This window comes from Kogia breviceps, chromosome 15 (genome assembly GCF_026419965.1).
Source record: "Kogia breviceps isolate mKogBre1 chromosome 15, mKogBre1 haplotype 1, whole genome shotgun sequence".
In the NCBI taxonomy this organism is placed as follows: Eukaryota; Metazoa; Chordata; class Mammalia; order Artiodactyla; family Physeteridae; genus Kogia; species Kogia breviceps.
The window spans coordinates 55,758,064-55,780,983 of NC_081324.1; the positions used below are offsets into that span (position 1 = coordinate 55,758,064).

Consider the following 22,920-nt stretch of genomic DNA (forward strand, 5'->3'; position numbering starts at 1 on the left):
ACCTTCTTGCAAAAAAAAAGAAAAATAGTGTATTGGTACTAGAGTCAGTATTCAGCTCCATGCCATCCAACATACTCAGAGAACATATATGGAATCTAAAGTAAGATTCATTTTAATACTCATGTTGAATGAAAATACTAGGGCAAACAAGTGATAAGTAATAAAAGAACTGGATTTTCAAAGTACTGTGTTTAACAATTAATATATCTCTAATGTAGGAAGTCATTTTATCATATAGTACTTGGACAAAATCATTTGGAAACGAATTAGTTTTAAATTGACCATAATGTAACACGGCAAATGTGAGAACACTTGTCTATACATACACATAGATGTCTGTAGTGACCCATTTGCTAGATAATATTAAACATTCTTTGGTTTGTGGATTGACTTTCTTTGCCCTCATTCACATATTCCTGACAAGTACTAGAAAGTATGAACCACTCATTTATATGGTCTGAGACAGAAAAAACACAACTAAAGACGGAAGGTGTTGTGTTCATCGCTGGTTACTACCTGCAACAGTAGCTAAAGGCATTCATGGGCAGATGGGTGGGACTCCCATTTGCCAAAAGTTTCTAGCAGGGGTCCATTCTGGTTACCTCTGGGAATCTGGGCAATTGGAAAGACTGTGAAGTCTCATGCCATATAATAACTGGAGGCCAGTTCGTACTTTTAAAACCAACCCTATGAAAATATCATCAGAATTTCAGGAAGCTCAAGGTTGGTGACCATCAAAGTTAATAAGTTGGAAAGAACGTTTTAGCCCTTTCATGGACTAGCATTATTGGTCTGGCTTCAAAATAAATACAAGTAAAGAATATATTTATAAATTTACACTTTTAAAACTACCCATAGATCATTGGAATAAGTAAGTTCTAAAATTTGTAAGTATTTGGGTCAGTGTTAAACTCTATTCTAATGACATCTGAATTAACAAGAGGGTTTCTCTGTAGTACTTTGATTTAGTAAACTAAAAAGAAAGTTTCACAATATCTAGGTTCAGAATAGACAGATAATAGCTTTGACAAAGTACTCGTCAAATGGAGTTTATGCTCTCGCAATATATTTCCTTATCTTATTGGTAACTAAAAGCTAAATTGCTCATACTTTGAAGTTCACCAAAGTCTTGTAGGTCACAAGTTCTGTTGGTTAAACTGTTTTAGTGCATCAGTAGATGAAATGATAGAGGTCATTTAACTCTGTAACACGGGCAATTTGCTCCTTTCCCACCAAGACTCTCTTTGCTGCCACATCATCCAGGGGATGGATGGGGAAGCAGAGAGAAAGAGCCTGGGCGCTCAGCCAGTCTCCGAATCAGAGGCTCCTGTGACACCCCAGCACAGAAGGAGATGCACAACCCGCTTCAGTATGAACCAGGCCACTTGGAGGTCAGAGGTGGTAGAGGTTGAGAAGGGTAAGGAGGGCCAGGTCCCTGGGTTGACTTTTGTTGCAATCCATTTATTCTACGCCTGAGAGTCAAGTCGGAGACAAGGTGCAAGTGTTTGCAGGTGTCCTCCTCAGAGTAAGAACTCAAGCAAGGAGAGCTGGGCCTGGTTGTGACCAATCTCAGTGCTGCTTTTATGCAGCTTTGTAGACCTAAGTGGTGCCATCACCAGGCCACCGTGCTTCCTGCTGCAGAGGAGATGGAGCTGAGCCATCAGGGTGACGAGGGGACTCAAATCCTGGGGGCCATTTACAGGGATTGAAGTCGAGCACACTGGGATTTGAACCTTGGCTCTACCTCTTACCATGCAGCCCTGGCAAGTCACTAAGCTCTTCCAGGCCCATTTTCCTCAACTGTAAAACCATCATAAAAATAATGTCACTAGGGGCTTCCCTGGTGGCGCAGTGGTTGAGAGTCTGCCTGCCGATGTAGGGGACACGGGTTCGTGCCCCGGTCCGGGAGGACCTCACATGCCGCGAAGCGGCTGGGCCCGTGAGCCATGGCCACTGAGCCTGCGCGTCCGGAGCCCGTGCTCTGCAATGGGAGGGGCCACAACAGTGAGAGGTCCGCGTACCGCAAAAAAAAATAATAATAATAATAATGTCACTATATTCTCCAGACCATTGCTTTGAGGATTCAACCAGATCATAAACTTAAAAGCTCTGAGGACACAGTGCGCTTCTGTTCCTCCTTCTATAATTCTTTTCAAAGGTGCGCTGTGTTTGCCCTGTAGCGTGAACTTATTGGTCTCCACCTGTGTCTTTTGGCCAGTTTGGGAAATATGGCTTTATATGAACTTTTTTACATTTAAAGGGCAAAGAATCATTTTAATTAAGATCTGTGACACATCCGCAAGTTTACAGATTAGCAGGAATTCTGTACCTTGCACGTAGTGAAGCTCAATAAGATATTGGTTGAATCACTTATCAGTACCTCTACTAATATATATTATCTCATAATTCAGAATAGAATTTCTGAGACGGTGAAAGAAGGGTCAGGTAATTTTTGCTGAGGGAGGAGAAAACAAACTATAGATGTCAGGGGTGGGGGTGAGGAGGAAGGAAAGGATAGCCCCAAGGCGAGGGTTCAAGAAGAAAAGCCTGGTGAAGAGGGACGGAGAGCACCAACTTTTGCAGGCTTTATGTCCGCTCTTGGTTGAGCCCTGTCTAGATAAATTCCATTCAGTCTGTATTTGTCCTTGTTAACAAGATGTGGTTAGAACTCTAAAATCATAGTTTGGGTCAATCAGATTGCAAATGACTCATGTTTTTAACCTTCCAGGAGATAAACTAGTTGCTTTTCATTTTCTTTATTTAGATCCAACTTGATCATTAATTGACCAATAAAAGCTACTTTTGTGGAATGACACTTGTAGAGATGGTAGCATTTAAAAAAAATTCTGTGAGGAAGCTCTTGCCCTTGTATTTTGCTGGTAATTTTTTTTAAATGTTGTTGATGCTAGTATTGGTTTTGTCTCTTTATCCTGGTTTATTTTGTTTCTGTATGTTCAAGAAGGATGAATGATTCATTGGTCTCAGGGAGATCAAATCTATACTTTATGACATCTTCCACTTCTGATTCTTGAATTAAAACAGAGAACTCTGATAAGAAAATAGGCCCTGATGGCTATTTCAGAAAAAAACTCATTATCGAAAATGATTTTTTTTGCTGTAATATTATTTTTTACGTATCAGTCTGCTCCATAGTTTGGTAAGAATAATGAAATCAGAAGGCCAGGAAAATGGAAAGTCTTCAGTTACGGAAAAACAAAGGGGAGGGGGAATGGAGTTTTAACCTGATTGGATTCTTTCTTCAAAGATTACTTAAGTATAACATAAATATTTTTAATTGTAAGAAAAGCAGGAAATATATGATTCATCAGAAAACTCTCTATTCCAGGTAAGGGAGTCCAATCGTCTCTGACTTGGTTCTACTTTAGTTGGACCGGTCTTGACGACAGGTTCTTCTCGTGGTACTAGCAGGGAAAATGGCAGCGCAGTGATGGGTAAGGGTACCTACCAGGTTTTCTTCACACAGTTCTCTGAACTGGTAGAATTTCTGGGCCATAAGAAGTTGGGCACTGCCAACTGCGGTTCGGATTTTCCCTAGAACTGAAAAAAGCAAACAGACAAGAAGTTTACACGTGATGTCTCATTGCTGAGACTTAGTCTGGTAAAGCAAAGAGGAAGTTATGCTGTAGCAATTAGGGAAAACGATATGCACACCGCACGCGCGCAAACGCACGCAGCCCGGTCGTGGCCATTGCTCTGCGGTCTATGGAACAGATGCTCCTGGGTTAAAGAAGAAAACCAACTTGAAGAAAACCACATGCTCATGATGCATCTTTCTTAGGAATAACGGAGTTTTCCATCACAGCCCTGGATGTTACCAGGAAAGGAGGCAAATAGTTTTTTGTTTTTTTTTTCCTTTTACTGCAAGGATGAATTTCAAGTGTTTACCAGTACAGTTATTTATTTGTGTCAGCAGTCATGGTCTGCTAGCTTGTTTTTCTAATCCGAGTCCAAACACAAGAAAAGCAGCCCTAACTTGGAGCGGAGAATCTCGTGGCACTCACCATATCCCATCCATAGCCTTCGTTATTTTTCCGGAGTTCAGCCACTGGTACTGTCAGGAAAGAGCCATGGCCAGTTGCAAGATTGTCTAAGGAGTGAACATTGTCAGCCCGTTGCCTAGGGGACGCCAGCACCGCCCCTGCTTTTCCACTCCACGGACCAACGTTATTGTTCATAGAGGTTTAATTCCCTGTGCACTGTGCTGAAAAGCCTCCTTTTGCAAGCTACTTCTTGCCTCCGGTGCAGTCGAAGGGGAGAACCTTTCAGCGGATGGGCGAGCTGAGCAGAAAGGAGCCTCTGCCCCAGCATCCCCAGCATCCCGAGCTCCGCGTTGTCCCAGAGGCGCTCCCTACGCTGGTGGGGCCCGGGCAGCTGCGCGGCTGGAGCCCGGCCACCCGGCACCGGGCAGGAAGGAAGGGGAGACGGAGCCCACAGAGAAAGCCAGAGCGGGGGAGCCTCCGAGGGGGGCTTGCCCGCTTGGAGATCTTCACAGGGAGAGATTTTATGGGACTGAAGCAACGTTTTTGCTGCTGTAGTTTTGTTCTGAATTTACCGAGCCCGAGACTCGGAGTGGACTTAGATCTCCCTTTCTTGACCTCATTCCCCACAAAGACTGAGGAGACAACGAAAAGCAACTTCATTTTGGGATTTCTAGTCATCTGCTCCTCTGTTTAAGGCTTCCAGGCTGGATAACGATTTCGGCTGCCCACCCCCTGGGCGCTACCCAAATATTTCAGCCTTCCCGCACATGTGACCAGGGCATCTCTGAACTCTAGAAGTCACCAGTCACACCAGAGCTGAAGTGCAGAGATTACCTCCCCAGGGATAGCGGGGGTCCCCCTTGAGAGCCACCAGGCAGCAATTTTTCAGGCCTAGCAGTTGACTTTTTTTTCAATCTGCTTGTAAAATCTTTTGGGATGATTACCTTTTCCTCTTTAACAGATCAATCACTTGTGTGAGGTCTCCCTCCTTTTCTCAACACCCCAAAACAGAAAAGACAGCACAGGCTACCACAGAAGTTAAGAGTACTGGCCCTGACTGGCCAAGGATCCTTGCTGGAACACTTCCTAGCCACTGCCCTGGACAAGTCACCTAATCTCTGTTTTCTTATATGTAAAGTGGGGCTAAGGGTACCTACTTACTGGCAGTGTTGTTGTGAAGGTTAAAAGCAGCAATGTGTGTGAATTGCTTAGGACTGGATCTGATTATACAGCAAGTGCTCAATAAATGTTTATTATTGAGGACCAGGACTCCACACTTCCTCAGTGGGTGTGTGACTGTGGGCCCCACACTTGCTCTGCCCAGAAGTGAAGAGAAAAAAAAAAGTCTGGATTATTCACAGGCAACTAGTATCCTTGGTTGTCTGGGACAGGTATGTGTTTGGAGGACCTGTCCCAGATCAGTCAGAGACAGAACGGAAGGGGTACTTCCTAAGTGAACACATGGCTTTAGGAAAACTCTGAGGTTTCTGGAAACCTCTCTGAATGATCTTGCTGAAGGGCAGGACTGGGACACCAGCAAATCTCAGAATGCTTCCTAAAAGCTTAGAACTAGAACCCAGGTCTCCAATCGGCTGCCTGGGATTGCACAGCCCCTGGGGACTGTGAGAGAAACTTGAGGTATCCGGATACACCTCAAAAGTTTGAGCTAATGGTTCTCAACGACACCCAGATACCTAAGCTCTATAACGGACCACATAACAAGATGAGCTGAAATAAGACAGTGATTCTCAAATGAGGGGAAAGCACTGCTCCAAACAATCATTTGGGCAACACCAGCCATGTAGGTAGGGGCTAACTCAGATGTCTTCTTGGCAGTTAAGCAAGGGACATCTTCACTCAGCATGGTCTGGTGAGAGCAAAAACACCGGGAATAGAGTTGGGGCTGTTCTGTTTTTCAGGTTTTTACCATCACGTTCCTTGAATGGAAATTCCCTGCTGGCTCCAGGATTACTTGCATTTCTAGTGTCCGAGAGATGACCTTTCCTAGGCTCAGGGTGGGGAGATGAGGATTTGTCTCCATGAACCAGGAAGGCTTGGGACAAGCAGACGATCACCCCTACTTCCTTGCCCTCCACGCTTTCTTTTCCAGAGAACTAAAAACTTACTTTGATCTTAAGAAAGCTCTAACAAAGTTTTTTTTTTAGTTTAGTTTTTCCATTAGACACTCACTTGGTGGGTGAAAGAACTTTTTTCTTCTGAAGGTAAAATTCATATTTGTTACATAGGCTTTGAGGAAGTAAAAAAACAAAGTAAATGGTAAACGCCAATGGAAGTAAAAAGTAGAAAAAAAAAAAGCTGAAGGTTGGTAAAGAAATGAGATAAAGGGCTTCCCTGGTGGCGCAGTGGTTAAGTGCCGATTCAGGGGACACGGGTTCGAGCCATGGTCCGGGAAGATCCCACATACTGCAGAGCAACTAAGCCCGTGCGCCACAACTACTGAGCCTGTGCTCTAGAGCCGGCGAGCCACATTTACTGAGCCCATGTGCTGCAACTACTGAAGCCCGCATGCCTAGAGCCCCTGCTCCGCAACAAGAGAAGCCACTGCAATGAGAAGCCCGTGCACCGCAACGAACAGTAGCCCCCCTTCGCTGCAACTAGAGAAAAGCCCACACACAGCAACAAAGACCCAACTCAGCCAAAAATAAATAAATTAATAAATTATTTTTTAAAAAAATAAATGAGATTAAGAAGAAAGAAGAATCTGAATGTCATTTTGAAGCTACTCTAAAATGTTCCATACCAGCCTTCAGCAGGGTGGAAAGAAAAGTACTTCTCTCAGGGATGCTAGGAAAAGAAGGATAAGGGAGCAAGAGTAAATGAGATATTCAGGCTGCCCCTGTGGGCCTTTCCTATGCATATAACAGCCCAACCTGGTGAAAGAAAGTTCCAGAAGAGCCCTAGGTACAGGACATCTTCCCAAGGTGTTAGCCTTGCATCTCACTATTTTACTGTACGTGGCGGCAATTAACTTCTCAGGGGCTGGGTTGGCCCTCAAAGCCAAGGCCAAAAAAGTCAAAGGAGCCTGAAAGGACTTGTGGGATCTACACAAAAGCTGGTGCAGGCACAGTCCCTGTGCATTCTGGGAATTCATTCATTTACTCAGCAAATATTGAATAAGGGCATATGATGTGCCAGGCTGTGCTGCATGGATGTGACACGGTGATGAGGACAAAATCTTGCCTTTGTGGATTCCATTCTGGTGAGGGGACGTGGGGGGGGGGGGAGATGGACGTCAGAAATACAAACATAGCTATACGTGTTTGGGATCTGCTGGATCACTTGGATTGGGATGGATGGGACGAAGTATGATTGGGCCAAAGGACAGTGAATTCTTTAAATGGTGATCAGAGAACTTTCAGTTCTCTTGGTCTCTCTCCTTAAAAAAGGAAAATAAGCAAAGAACAACAACAACAAAAGTGGTTTGTGTTGGTATCCGTTGCAATATGAAATTGGCTCTGGACTAAACTGTTATAGTAATCATTTGAAAATGTCACTGTTTTTTCTTTTGGAAAAAAGTTAAAATACATGCAAGTACAAAAAGGGCAAGAGAACAAACATCCATGGATGTGCTCTCCCTCAAAGGATCAAATGTTAATTTTTTTCAAATTTGCTTCTGAACTTCTTTTTTTTTTTTTTTGCTGTACGCGGGCCTCTCACTGTTGTGGCCTCTCCCGTTGCGGAGCACAGGCTCCGGACGCGCAGGCTCAGCGGCCACGGCTCACGGGCCCAACCGCTCCGCGGCACGTGGGATCTTCCCGGACCGGGGCACGAACCCGTGTCCCCTGCATCGGCAGGCAGACTCTCAACCACTGTGCCCTGAACTTCTTTTTATTTCTTCTTTTTCCCTCTCTCCCTCTCCAGTTAAGGGAAGCCCTACAGATAAAGTATTTATTCTCTACTTCTGTCCCCTTTGCTTCCCTCCGTAAAGGAAACCACTAGACCGGACAACCAGCATCCCAGTCCCACCCCTGAGTTTATGAAGGTGTCTCCTTTGGTCCTAGAAAGGTGACAGCTAAGGGCCTTCTTGAGAGCAAAGGAGAGTGTTAGATTGGGGTGACCCCTCTAGCATAGCTGAGACCCCATGGCCTAGAATGGGCGGTTTAAGGCTCTGTCCATCCAGGAGGAAGATGTGCCCCTGGGGTTTCCTTTAGTTGGTTTTTTCTCACACTCTGGTCCACACAGTCTTTCCAGATTGTTCCATCCAAATGTAGTTAATAGTTTTTACCATCCATTTCCCTTACGGCCCATTCCCTGCCTCTTCCAGAATTATAATCTCTGCTATATCACCCCAGGCATGCCATTTAACCATGACTTATTCCATCTATTTGTATCACATGTAATCACAGAATAGGCCTTGTCTTGCTTTGCCGCTCTTGGCATGTAGGGAAGCCTGGTTTCCCTGCATGCCTATAAGAACCCTGATGGTGAATTTTTTTAGGTTCCTTTCTCCCTTTCCTTTCCTCCCAGCTCCTGTGTTCGTCTATCCCTCAGTGGGACTACAGAACAACAACGCAAAACACTGTTAACTGAATTCCTTCTATGTAAGAAGTGGGCGTCTCTTTGTTAACTCCCCTACTTATAAGCCTAGAGACCTCTCATCCCACGATGAATGGGTGGCTCTGGGGGATGATAGCAGAGAGGACAGGCCTGGGTTAGTTCACCACACAAAGCCAGGAAGATCGGAAAGGCCATCACTGTTCGGTTTTTGCAAAAACCTGCCTATTTATATTACTATTACCTTGTATTTCAAAGCACTTTCACACGCACATCTAATGTGATCCTCACAGGACCCCGTGGGGCAGGGCCAGTTTCATCATTTTAGTTGAGAAAAGCTGGGCTCAAAGTATGAGGTGCCTTCCCTGGGGCCCTGGTCCAGCTGTGCCCTTTTCCCTCAACACTTCCTGAGAATTGGTTCTGAATCTACTCAACTGAAGGCCTCTGAGGGTGATTCCTTTCCTTTATCCACACTTTCTAGCCACGGCCAGTGGAGAGAAGGGGGGCAGCTGTAACCAATCAGTGGGAGAATTTGCAGAAGTTCGGCAAGTCTGATCCTTGTCCTACATCAGGGCAGGAGGGCAAAGCACGTCTACCGAAAATCATTGTCGCACAAAGAAATCTCAGTCATGAAAAGAATGCAGGGACCAGGGATCACTTGAAAGAGATGGCGGGTATAAGGTTCAAGTTTTGGTTTTTCTTTGAAAGACTGTGCATCGTAATGAGAAGCAGAGAAAGACAAAATAGTCTTTTATGAAAACTACGATTTAAAATTTCCTCGCTACATTCAATCAAAAACCCAGACATCTAGAAAAGAGCACACCTCCTCCTTCCCACTGACTCCCACAGGGTACCATTTTTATTTGGGGAACAAGGAGGTGGTATAAGAGGCACAGGAGTGAAGGGAATGAACAGTTTCTCTCAAGTGTTCAGTGGTAGCCGAGTAAAACAAAGGCCATCTCCTCTGGGGACGTGTCTGAGTTTTTGCTGAGTCAAAACCCTTATTTTATAGCCATAGGCCTAGCTCCCTCTCTCTGCCACCACGATCTGTGTGGTTGAATCTGTTCGTCACAAGACTTTCAGGATCAAGGGATTCCTGGCCATGAAACAAAAGCAGAATCATCCCCTTCCCCAGTGGATTTGGATAAAAACTGGTAATCAAATCTGGTCCAACTCCAATCGGAGACACTGGATGAGACTGAGCTGGGTCTCTAAGGAACCGCATGGGAGATGACACACATATTTATACTGTATCAAAGTCACCAGCATCTTACCATGTCAAGCTGAAAACATCCCCACTATCTAGACAGTTGGATGTGTTTTATTGGGAAAATGAGTTTTTTCTTTGTTTCCACATTCCTGCATGAGTAGGTTGGTTCAGGAATAAATATGTGTGACCCTTTGTTTGAAAAAAATATCCTTAAGCATAACTAACATATGCATTTAATATTCCAGGAAGGGTTAGGCCTCTAGAGCTGACAAGCCAGAAGCACTGGTTGCTTTGACTGCTTCCAGTTCTTACAGACTGTGCCGGCTCTACCATCAGCATGTTAGGCCTCAGAAACAGAGCAGAACAGACATATGTTTTATATCTTCAACCTGGACACTACCTATCAATACAAAGGAGTCCGTCTGGCTGTCCCACCAGTGGTGAAGCTTCTGCAGTGGACAGGCTGGTGGAACATGTCCCAGGCCCTGCCGCCTACACCTAATTCACCTGGTCTGCTTCCTTTCCTAACTTCCTCTCTGTGTCACATACCAGAAAGAGACTAGGCACTGGAGTCAGAAATACCACTTATCAGCTGCGGATTTGGGGAGAATTTATTGTACTCTTAGACTCTGTTTGCTTTGTCTGTCAAGCGATCATAATACTATCTTCATAGGATTGCTGATTATTTAATGAAATCATATATGAAAATTGTTAGGATGTAGCAGGAATTATAACTCCTATATCCTATCGACATTCTTTAGCTCTTGGTCATTCACCTGGGAAACTAAAAGGTGACATGATCCCAAAGAGGGAATTATTTCTCCTGCTAATCTTCACGCTCCATCGTCTCTCCCCAACAGTGTGAGCTGACTGAAAGTCCTCTTTTTTTGGTGGCTTTCATGCAGGCAGACTTAGATAAGCGTCAGTGCGTGGGTGAATCACGCCTTTGGCCCGTGTGCATAAGGAATCCACAACAATTCTTCAGGGCCCCAGATTTTCGTGCCTGTCTGTAGAGTCTGGCATAGCTCCCCACCTAACAGAGCTAGAACAGTGGCCAACTGGCTGCTGGATGACAGAGACACACGGAGAAGACAGGACCTTAACCAAGGCTGGACGCCTAGACCATCCTGCCGGAGCCTGTGCAGAAAACAGACTCGCTGCAAAATCCAGGGTCAGACCCTCCCTGGGAGCCACAGATGCTCCAGCAAAACAAGGTCCATCTTCAGGTGCAGAGCAGGCCAGACACGTCTGGCCTGCAGGGCGCTGGGCCCACCTGATGCTCTGTGAGCTGTGTTTTGCCGTGTGGTTTAGAGCCATTCAAACCCATGGGCTCCAAACTCAGCCCGTCTCTTGCAGCCGTTCATTAGTCCTTCAAGATGGTCTTGGTCACCTCCCTCCCTGACCCTCCTTTTTTGACTCTTATTCACTCACAACTAGACCCCTGCTACCTCATCTTCAACCATAACTTTGCCTCCTATGAGATGAAGTAAACAGGGGGATCAGGCATGAACACTCTCAGTGTTCTGCCCTCTCCTGACACTTGCCCCCCACGCAGTTCCCCTAAAGCTCTCGTGAGTGATGGGCGAGCAGTGACGTGGCCGGCATCAGAGATGTCAGGTGTCTGGAGTTACTGCCATTGCTTCTTAATGGAATCAGCGGTGACCGATAACTGCCCCCGTCCTAAAGAGCTCTCTACGCCCACCCTTCCCATCTACCTGTGTCCCTGGCCCGACTCCCTCCTGGCTGCTCGGAGAACCTACTCCCTCTCTGCCACCTCTGCCCTTCTCTGCAGCCTTACTTGAGAGGGCTGCCAGCATTCTCAAGTCTCTCCCATTCTAAGGGGAAAATCCTCCCCCATCTCGTGATCCCCTCTAGCTAAAATAAAATTCCTCTTCTCCCCTGTTATGGGCTGAATTGTGTCCTCCCCAGATTCATCTGTTGAAGTCCTAACCTCCAGGACCTCCGGCTGTGACTGTATTTGGACCAGGGCCTTTACATCGGTAATTAAGTTAAAGCGAGGTCATTAGGGTGAGTCCTCACCCAACATAACTGGTGCTCTTATAAGACGATGGGATCAGGATGTAGATACACACAGAGGGAAGACCTAAGCCAAGGGGAGAGGCCTAGGGACAAACGGGCACCTTGAGCTCAGCCTTCTAGCCTACAAAGCTGTGAGAAAAGAAATTTCTGTTGCTGAGGCCACGGATGGTACTTTGTTATGGCAGGCAGAGCATACCAATACATTCCCTTAAACGCTGGATTCTCCAAAGGGCAGACTCCTTTGCTCTCTCTACATCCTCAGCTCCCAGGGTCCCCCCTCCCTGCGGTCTGGCTCTCCCCTCCCCTCCCCCCTCCTGGACCTCTGCGTTTGGCACAAAGGGATCTCAGCCCCCTGGACGCCCACAGTTCTCTCTGGCCCTGACCTCATTTTCCTCTTCTTCCCTCCACCTCGAGAATGTTGAACACAAAACCTGGTCCTGAGCCCCCTTCCCTTAGTCCCCTCGATGCTCCTGGGTTCAGCTATTCTGTAAAATAGGTTTATTTTGCTCAAATTTGTAACTCTGGCGTATACCAACCCTTCGTGCAGCACGTCTGAGCAACCCCTCGACACCTCTTGTCTCCCCACATCCACATTCCTCTCAGGAGTCCCTGGTTGCTTACGATTAGGGCTACAAAGCTCCATCACCCCTTCCACAGCATGAATGTTCTCCCTCCATTGCCAATTTGGAGGTTTGGTCCTATTAACTTGAGGGTCTTCTTATCTCATATAATTCTCACGCTTAAAACTTTTCCATGCACCCCTATCATCCCTGGGATAAGCGAGAAACTCCCTTCAATGGCCCACCTGTCCAGCCTCACCTCTGCCCACTCCCTCAGTGCCCTGGGCCCCCAGTTTCCCAAATCCAAAAGCTGGTCTCTCCGCAGTGCCTTTGCTCAGGCTAAACACTGAGCTGGGGTGCCTCCTGCCTTGGCTCCCACACTGGCCCCGCCCCACACTGGCCCCGCCCCCTGTGCGCAGGTGTGCATCCTCCAGAAAGGCCTATCCCCTTTCACCTCTCCCTCGCTTTGCTCCTCAAATTCCCGTGCACAGCTCTGTCTCTGCCCTCTCCGCATTCTTTCCAGCACCATCTATTTATATGTCTGACTTTATAAGCAGGCATGGCATAGACTGTGCCGATGTAACTCCCAATTATCCTGTTGGAAGAAGGTTCGAAGTGAACTGACTCATCAATAAACTCTATGTTAACCAGAAAAATTAATTAACGGCAAGATTCCAGGCCTAAGATTCTACTTCTTTAAGGTTTTACCGTACCTAGCACCACTTTTTCCTTACAGTCTTGACTGATTAATTAGCTAAGATAGTCTTGGTGGGTCTATTCTTCCTCTTGGTTTTCTGTTTATAATACTAGTTGTGCTGACTTGGGCTGGAAGAACCAAGCCATCTGGAAAAGTTGAACGAGTTTGTGGGTGAATTAAATCTCCTTATCCTCAACTTTTGACTTTTTACTCACCTGGCCTCCCTGCCCCCGTAGGGAATGTTGTAGACTTTAGGAGTGAGGAGGAAAAAGGAATTTTTTAAAAAGTGGATCCACCCACTTACTCCAAAGTCACGTGGATTTGTCAGACCAAATCTGTATGATTTCAAGTCGGGATTATCCAAGTGGAGACATTTTTATTCACGGGTTTGTCCCCGTGGAAAAGAATTTCTCCAACCAACTGCACAGCTGCTTCTCAAACACATTTGTGATCCAGAGCTGTTGTCAATAAAAAGGTCTCCACAGAAAACATGGATCTGTTCCACTCCTGGCTGACAAGGGCTGCTCTGAATTTAACAAGCACTTTTTTTTTTTTCCCTTAAAGGAGCCAAAACTTAAATGAACAAAGAATGATGAATTTATGAATTTATTAAAAGCTAATGAATAAAGAATAGAATTCTCAAGTAGAAATTATCCCATGGACTAAAACCAGAGCTTCCACGGGGCTAAACCATGGGGGAAATATTATTTTGTTTGTAAAGAGCAAGTTTTCAAAAATTCAGCTAATGTTTTTTCCCCAGTCCATACTCCAGGAGTCTCACTCATAAAAGATGGTTATGCTTCGGTCAATATCTCCATTTACATCAGCTGTGAAATAGTAACAGCATCTACATCACATAGATAAATACAGTTTTTGAGCCTTTGAAAGCTGAATGAGATGAAATGAGTTAACATTTCCCTTGGGAATATGGAAGGATTAAATACTGCATTTGAAGGCCATGGCAATGATCTTTCACAGAAATTGTTGGTTATTGTTAGAGAAAGCGATCGGGGACCCTGCTCCATGAGTCAGGCCTCTCTCTGCAATCTCTGCCTCTCTGCAATGCAGAAGTGTCTGGAATAACGGGAACAGCACTGGCCCAGGGACCTGGAGAGCTGCTTTCAGGCATCCTGCCTTCCCTCGGCCCATTTTCACCTCTCCACGCCTCCGAGCCCCTCAGCCTCAGACCACTCCCAGTGAAACACACCCACAGAAGGGATGCTTGGAAATGACCTTCCAGCACCAACACCTTTCTCCTTGTGCCCAGTGCTGTGCAAAGCAAAATGCAACCAGCGTTCTAGAAGGTTAAACATAAGGCACATTGCACACAGCTTTCTTTTCATTCCTGCCACTTTCTGGTCACTAACTTCAGGTTGGCCAGACCTTAAAAAAAGAGACTATGCAGTGTGTGTGCATGTGTGATTGTGTGTGTGTCTTGGGGCATGGGGGTGGGGAGGGACCTTTTGAAGGTCATTGCAGAAGAAAGATGAGAATAAAACAGGAAGGAGCTAGGACGCACCCACCTTGCCCCGCTTAGAAGCACACAAGGCTTGAGGCAACTGAGCTGAGGAAATCACAGAGCGCTCCTCTGCCTGCCACCCACCCACCAGTCCTCAGGCTGCAGAGACCCTGGGCAGGGCCAGCCTGGGCATGGCACCCATCAACGGCCGCAGTGATGACTGCGCAGCTTCCCATAACTCAACCTGAAACCGGGCAAACCCCATTTCGGGTTTCGTTACCAGCCCCATGTTCGCTGCCAAGGCTCCCAGGCCTTCTGGGGGACTCAAGGCCAAGTTTCACTAACGGGGATGCTATTACCGGGCAAAATTAAAGTGGAATTAATCTGCCTCCATCCCACACACGCTTTGGGTTTATCAGTTCGTTTCAGATAAAGCCTGAAAATTCCACATATAAGTTGTCCACAATTCAGGAGGCACTGCTAGATTTCCAAGCACAATCAACCAGTATTTCATCCCGGGGCCACTGAAACCCGAGCCCGTGTTTCGAGCCATCGGTGCTGGACCGCATTCCTGGTGGGAGCCCTGCGCTCCATCTGGGCGTTTCATCCCAGTCAGATAATACCAGACGGATCTCTGTAACAGGCAGGCCCCGGCCAACAGCACCGAGCCATCTCCCCGAGACAGCTGTTTCACACAAGGCCCCATTGTCTGAGACAGGCTCGGATCGGTTTACTTCGGGAGCTGCGGGAACGTTCTGTCAGCTGCCGAGGCCACGAGGAAACCTCACTCACTGCAGATTTCCCTTCTTCTGTTATCGAGCCAAAAACCTACCATCAACTGTTAGGGAGGAAGGTTTCACCCAAGAACTAAAGTCCTCGCACTGCTTGTATTTTAGCAGGGAAAACAATAGACCCACACACCCAAAGAATTTATAGATGGACTTTTGGAAAGCTGGCTGGAGGTGACCGGGTGACTGTGAGCGCTTGTTTTCTCTCTGTGCTTCCTTGAGCACTTTGTCCAGTTTCGGGGAATGCAGTGTTTTCCAGTCCTGGAAGGCCACAAAAAAGATCCCTAGGAAGCAGTAGTCAGAATCAGGATGATCGCAGCATAAAATAAGTGATCACTGAATAATAATTCCTTAAGACTGGATGGCTTTTTTTTTTTTTTTTTCTTCAACTCTCTGATAGAGAAAGGTGATGGCAGCCACCACATGCCCCAGATCTGAACCTTAGGTTCCCATTGAGCAGATGGGTTCTCTTCCTAACTTCTCTCTCCACCCCTGCCAGCGGACATGTTGTATTTTGAATTCAGGAAGATATTTAACAAAATACCTTACATTCTTATAAGCGTGATGAATAACTCTGGACGTGAAGACAGCAAGCCTGACCCATCTACCTTCAGCTGCTGCAGACTTTTTTGGGGGGGCAGTGGGGTGGATATTTTCGTGTGTGGGGTAAAATGTACGTAAGATCTACCATTTTAACCGTTTTTAAGCGGGCCGTTCAGAGGCATTAAGCACAGTCACCAAACGTTTAAAAATATTGAAAATTTGGGGCTTCCCTGGTGGCGCAGTGGTTGAGAGTCCGCCTGCCGATGCAGGGGACACGGGTTCGTGCCCCGGTCCGGGAGGATCCCACATGCTGCAGAGAGGCTGGGCCCGTGAGCCATGGCCGCTGAGCCTGCGCGTCCGGAGCCTGCGCTCCGCAATGGGAGAGGCCACAACAGTGAGAGGCCCGCGTACCACACACACACAAAAAAAAAATATTGAAAATTTGGAATAATTCCGGGGCCCCACGAAATAAATTAAGCAGGTGTGGTTAGACTCATTCCTTTGTTCCACCCTATCCTGCTTATCTTTCCCTACCGAGGATGAAGACCCGTCGTCATGTACCCTGAAGAGAGACCTTTCTATCTAGGACCCAAAGGACACATGAGGTGGCCTGGCCAAGAGACAGATCTGCGTTTGACCCATTTATCAAAGCTATTTTTCTGAGTGTACACAGACCTTTTTTTTTTTTTTTAAGCTGGTTACTCAGACATTGGCTATGCCTGCCAAACGGGATTGGCCCCTCTTCCTTACCACCCGCCCCCCCTTATAAAAAAAGCAAAGGTTAAATGAGAGAATTAGTAAAAACAAAGGCCCTCTACAACCCCAGGCCCACTTATCAGAACATGACTGTGGTTGCCAAGGAAGCAGGGACAGATATGTATGCAGAGCTTTAGAGCAGCCAAGCACACACAAAGTATCATTATCTTGTCAAATGTTATGCGTGTTGTAGCTATCTATTCCATCAGGCGCTTCTGTGTTGTGTGACCTTGGAGGAGGGACTGCCAGAGAGCTGTTTTGAGGGCAAATAAAACAACACCTGTCAAAGCCTATAGCCCACGGGCCCAGGAGACTGTGAGGACAAGATGGATATTCTTTCACGGGTTTATATTCTCCCTTCCTCCTGGCTTTCTGATCAGATCCTCACTGATTTCCATTTGCCTCATTTGAAATTGGCGACTCTTTGACTGGGCATGTGTGTGTACCTCTGCGCTGTTTAGAATTCTGGAATGCTGGTGGGTGGAAGCTTCTGTTTTGTACCATCCAGGGCGTGAAAGATAGAGAAAGCTTTCGAGTGCTTATGGGATGGAATCGCATCCCAGGAGCTGCAAGGGACACGCGGGTTCATCTAGCTCATGCAGCTGACCGACACACAAGTCCTTTCTAGCCTTTCTGTGGCAGGTGCTCATGTCCCTGCCAAATCCCTGTTCTGCTGAGCAGGGCTCCCTACCTCGCAAGGGACCGCCTCTTCCAGCTTTTGGCAACAATAGCTGCCAGCTACCTGTTGAATATTCTGTAACTACTTAGGGAGAAAGGTTTTGCTAAGGAAAATACTTTTGTAAAACAGTATTTCCAAAATAGTCCCAGGACTCAAATACATATTCACTGATCCCCTTCTCTGTGCCAAGAACCGTCAGAGGGGCAGCGGATATGAAGATGAATGAGACAAGAGTAATTTCGGTCCTCAGACCTCACTTTTCAGTGGAGGAAAGACATACATAGATTATCATCAAATAAAGTTGGAAATACCTGATAGACAAATGTGCAGGCTATTACAGAAGCACCTGGGAGGCACACCCAACTCACCCTGAAGGGATGCATTCTGCAAGACTTCTAGAAGGTGAGGCCCAAGCTGAGACTTGAAGGAAGAGCCATTTTTGTAGGTTACACAGGCTTACACAAATAGATGTTTCTAATCGGAATCAGTTTTGTACATTTAAAAAACCATGTGGGAAAGGCATTTACCTCTGATCTTTGTGTTAGCTGTTTGGTCTAAAGTTATAAAATTGTATTTTAAAAAATTAGTAAGTTGGACTTTTCACTATAGACCATTGGCTTTCAAACTGTATTCCTAGGAATCCTGGGATTTTTTTGGTGGCAGGGAGGGTTTCTAGGGACCTCTGTCCAGAGGGTGGTAGAGGCTGAGCAGATAGGACTCCAGGCCCTCACCAAAAAAGCTTCACCGTTCTTCCTATTATATTTATTGGTGTTGTGTGTAATTTTTTTTTTTAACTTAGGAAAATGGGGCTCTGATATCGAAATATGTTTCAAACTACACAGGGAGACTCACTCCCCAGTGCAGCGGGTCTCATTGCATACTTGTCATCTAAGATTAATTTACTCAGTTGAACACTTTAAGCAAAGCACCAAAAATACTCCCACCCTAAGTTATCTTTGTCTGTTCTGCAGCCATGACCTTCACACCTCCCCACCGCCCTCAGGCAGCAACCTCGTAAAACAGAGGCAGATCTGAGAAAATTTATTACTACTCTAAAGACAAGTCCTTAAGAAGACCGCTTATTCATGGTGGGCCAGCGGCACCTTCGTGTACAAAGACAGCAAATTATTATTAGAACAAATCTTGTTATAACAGAATACCTTCATATGGAATAGGTTTATAAGTCCTGTTTATAAATCAATATTTCAAATAACATCTGAAGTAAAATTCTGGAACAGTGAATGAATGAGCAGTTCCTTCATATTCAAGATACAAATATGCTTCTCTTTCATCTCAAACACAGGATGAGAACCTGATTTTCTAACAACATTTTCACCTTTCAAATATATGTGCTTGTATCAAAATACATTGACTTGTTTTCATAGATCCTTAAGTGTTAAGGAAGATTTTCCTAACTATACAATGAGTATCCTCATGCATCATTATAAAGCTGGGTTGAGAGAAGCAGATCTAGTCTCAGATGGGAAGAAAACATCAGATTAAAAGAAAACACCAGATGAGCAGCTTCCCCAGGTCTTATTGGAAGCCAAGCAGGAAAGCTAGAACAAGTTCGAATCAATGCATTGAATGAACTGAAATCTGTAGGACAGCTTGCCCTGTTGAGCTGTGCACCCGGGGCCATTGCTCCTTAAACATGGGCATTTTTCCCAGGAAAAGCTACTAGGCTTCCGGTATACCCACGGGGAAAGGAGAATAAGAAGATGCAACTGCTAAGAATTTCTTATTGAAAACTTCCCCCCGCGCACTGCTGCCGAGCTGTGCTTCACACCCCTGTCACCTAGGCACAGAGCATATTCTGCCTGTGGATCCACACCTGGGTGAGCCTGCAGTGGCACCAACGGTTGGGTCAAGTGTCAAGGAGGTTTACTTTTCCACTGCTAAGTTGTTTGCACTCATAACATGCAAGAACAAAAGGAACATTACAGAAACCCATCGATGGATTTTCTAACCTGCTCAGAAAGGCAACAAATAAGTTAGTCAGCGGGTGGATAGGGGTCAGAAGCGAGAAAAAGCAGAGAAGAGCTGTGAGCAAGACACAGAGCGAAAATCCCACAACCTGCAAACTGTCATTTTCCAGTCTCCATTCTCACGAAAGTACTTCCTTTACGGAAGACTCGCTGCTCCCTGACACAATTAGTTTGGTTCACTTAGTAAGTCAACTGAACATGATTTACAGAAAGCTCTCGATCTAATTATTAAGAAATTATTCTTGTTTTTGTTAGGGATGAGAATGCACGATGGTTATATACATATACATAAAGTCCTTATCAGAGATACGTAGTGAAGTGACGGGATGTGTTGGATTTTCTTTAAGATCCTCTGGCAAAAATGATGACAAGTGGGGGAAGATGAGACCAGCCAGTAGTTGAGCTGCGTGATGGGAATATGGTGGTTCATTACAGTAAACTCTCTACTTTTGCAAGTGTTTTTAAATGTTCACAATAAAACGTTAAATGATTTTAAAAATAGGTCTAAAACCACATCACGACAATACTCTTCCAGGTGGTTCCCACACAAAAATGGAGGCAGGCTTTGATGCCTACCACTGAATTTCTCTGATTCAAAAATATCATCGGTTGGAAGATCCACCATTCATTTAATAATCGTTTTTCGGAGGGAAATTAACACCTAACAATGAAATACACACTGATTATAAATTCTATTCCAATTTCAAAATTGTTATTAATGTGCAACCGGACTGCAGTAATCTGGCAACTTCTTTGTCAACTGTTAATAGGAATCGTTGTTGTTAAAAGGCCAAGTCTGAAAAGAACGGTGTGCGGAGTCTCCGTTATTTATTTAACTTAACCATCCTTTATTTGATCATTTATTTTAACCCATTAAATTGGGTTAATTGCTTTAGCGGCTGAATGTTTGCCTTCCTAAAACCTAAGGGGGAAAGTGCGGGCTAACCAGGTCTAAGGATGTCAATAAGCTTGGCGTCTACAGGCCTAGACACGACCGGCCTTGTTTTAATCCTGTATGTTAATGAAAGTAATACACCTGTAAGATTATAAATGCCCAAGGCACGCGTATCTGGGGATCTTGAAACTAGTTAGAATTTCTGTTCATTCCCTGAGAAGCAGCACCACTGCGGGAGCATCTTGGGGAAGAGAAACCGTGTCGGAAGCATGAGTCCACCCCAAGTTGGTCCAGAGGTGGAGGTCGCGGAGGCAGAGGCCGAGAAGGTGTTACAGCTGCCTGGCGTGGGGGTGGGGTGGTGTCTTTATTGGGCACCAGGGGCGTGTGGACTCGGCCCGAATCGCCCAGCTCTTCCACACGTTCCCGCTTGGGGTGGGGACCTGCGGGGCTTGCCCAGCGCTAGGAAAGCATCCCCTCCCCGTCCCCGGGGACCCGACCCCGGGCGCGTGCGCAGGCGCTGCGCCGCACTTACTGTCCTCGGGCAGGTTGTTCTCACGCTCTTCTCTCTCCATCTGCTGGCACCAGCCTTCCATGCGGTCTCGCTCCGCCTGCAGAAGCTTCAGAAACCAGTGGCCGTCCCGGTGGCACACTGACCTCTGCACGGCCTCTAGGGGGTCTTCGGTGATTGAGTCAATCCAGGGGTCTGGGGGCGGCAGAATGGAAGGGTCGAAATCCGCATCGAAGTCCTCGTCGGCCGCGCAGGCGTGGTAGTGGTTTCCTGAGCCCTGGATGCTGACCGTGGAGGTGCTGGCGTCCCGGGAGAACTGTCTGGCCACCGGGCCGGGGCACGAATTGTCCTCTATAGACTCCATAGAGTTCTCCAGGTTATCGTGGAAGTCCAGGTCGGCCTGCACGGCCGTCGTCACACTGTTGGATCGAGTGAACCTGCGGAAGCTTGGAGGGATAGAGAGAGGTCAGTTAGTTCAAGGATGTTTCTCGAAGCAGAACTACATTCTGCGTCTCTTCGTGGGTGTGCGAGAGGGGGGTCTCATCTTCTCAGTCTGCAGAGGTAGCCCTTGACGCCAGCGCATCGATTGCCCTGGCTCTAGTGTAAAGAACACAGAGCCCTCATCTCTGTTCAATATGGAATATGAAAGTGTATCTAGAGGAGGTTTAGAAGTGGACCACAGGCACCACTCTCAAAGCCAGAATGATATCCGGGGTTCAACTTCCTCCCCAAGTCGGCAGTGGCTTGACTCCTGACATTCAGTGAGGGGTACATTTGGTGAGGGGTAAGGAAACAATTCAGTTATCTCTTAGTCTGCGTAATTTCCTTTGAAACAAGAGGAGAAAAAAAAAAACCCAAAAACAAAAAACAACCCACCTGGGCCAAAACTATCTTGAATCCCACATAACCACATTTCCCAGGGACAGCTCTTACCTGAAAGCAAACTAAAATGTCATTAAGCTCCCCTTAACATTAAAGCTCCTTTCCCTGGGAAGTCTTCTCCTGTCTCTTGATCATAGGGTCATCGTGATAATTTGATACAAAGCCTTTGGGGCAAGATCAGCTCAAGGTTCTAGAGTTTTCCAGTACCGTCCTTCCCTGCGCCTTTAATTTCCCTCTCCATAATTCTTCTACCGAGGTGATAAAAGACAACTTGTTGACACCATTTTATATGGACATCCAACCAAATGGTTCTAGATTTCTCTTGTTGACCCCTACCAGAAAGGTGAGGATGTATGCAAGGAGGGAGGGGTGGAGAAGGACAGGGGAGCAGTGAATTCTTTCTCAGACAAGGGGCAAGGGAAGGTGTGGGCCTGAAGTAATTTAAAACACACCCCCAGAAAGCTTCATTGGCTCCTCGAGCAGACAGGAAATGATGATTTAACAGGATATAAGAGAATATGTCTACTGAAGGCAGCATCAGGTATCTGTTACCCCGAATTTATACTTCTTTATTTTTAAGGTAACTTCCTGATCTAATATTTTATTTATTTTTTATTCTGAAGAAATATATGTAACATAAAATTTACTATTTTAACCATTTTTAAGTGTACGGTTCAGTGGCATTAAATACATTCACACTGTTGTACAACCATCACCACCATCCATCTCCAGAACCTTTTCGTCTTCCCCAGTTGAAACTCTGTACCCGTTAAACAACTCCCCATTCCCCCTTCCTTCCAGCCTCTGGCAACCACAATTCCACTTTCTGTCTCTCTGAATTTGACTACTCTAGGTCCTTCATGTTAGTTGAGTTATACAGTATATGTCTTTCTGTCGCTGGCTTATTTCATTTAGCATGACGTCTTCAAGGTTCATCCATATTGTAGCATATGTTGGAATTTCCTTCCTGTTTAAGGCTGAATAATATCCCATTATTTGTATATAATACATTGTGTTTATTTTTTCATTCATCAGTAGGCATTTGGGTTGGTTCTACCTTTTGGCTATTGTGAATAATTCTGCTATGAACATGGGTGTACAAATAACTCTTTGAGACTCTGCTTTCAATTCTTCTGGGTATATACCCAGAAGTAGAATTGTTGAATTATGTGCTAATTCTGTTTTTAATATTTTGAGGAGCTGTTTTCCCTAGCAGTTGTACCATTTTGTATTCCCACCAACAGTGCATGTTTTCCAATTTCTCCACATCCTTGCCAACAGTGATTTTCTGACTTTTTCTTTTCTTTTTTTAAAAAAATTTTTTATTGGAGTATAGTTGCTTTACAATATTGTGTTAGTTTCTACTGTACAGCACAATGAATCAGCTATACATATACGT

General features: G+C 45.7%; 1 protein-coding gene across 14 annotated transcripts in view; it reads right to left on the reverse strand.

Annotated features, from left to right (window-relative positions):
* Window positions 1-22,920, reverse strand: part of DLGAP1 (DLG associated protein 1) — an 858,632-nt gene that overhangs the window by 6,908 nt on the left and 828,804 nt on the right. For all 14 annotated transcript variants that reach the window (XM_059040830.2, XM_067015962.1, XM_067015965.1 and 11 more), the window contains 2 exons: window positions 20,664-21,085; window positions 3,467-3,558 (listed from right to left, as the gene is read on the reverse strand). In XM_059040830.2, the coding sequence (XP_058896813.1) occupies window positions 3,467-3,558; window positions 20,664-21,085 (514 nt within the window). The remainder of the gene's footprint in view (window positions 1-3,466; window positions 3,559-20,663; window positions 21,086-22,920) is intronic.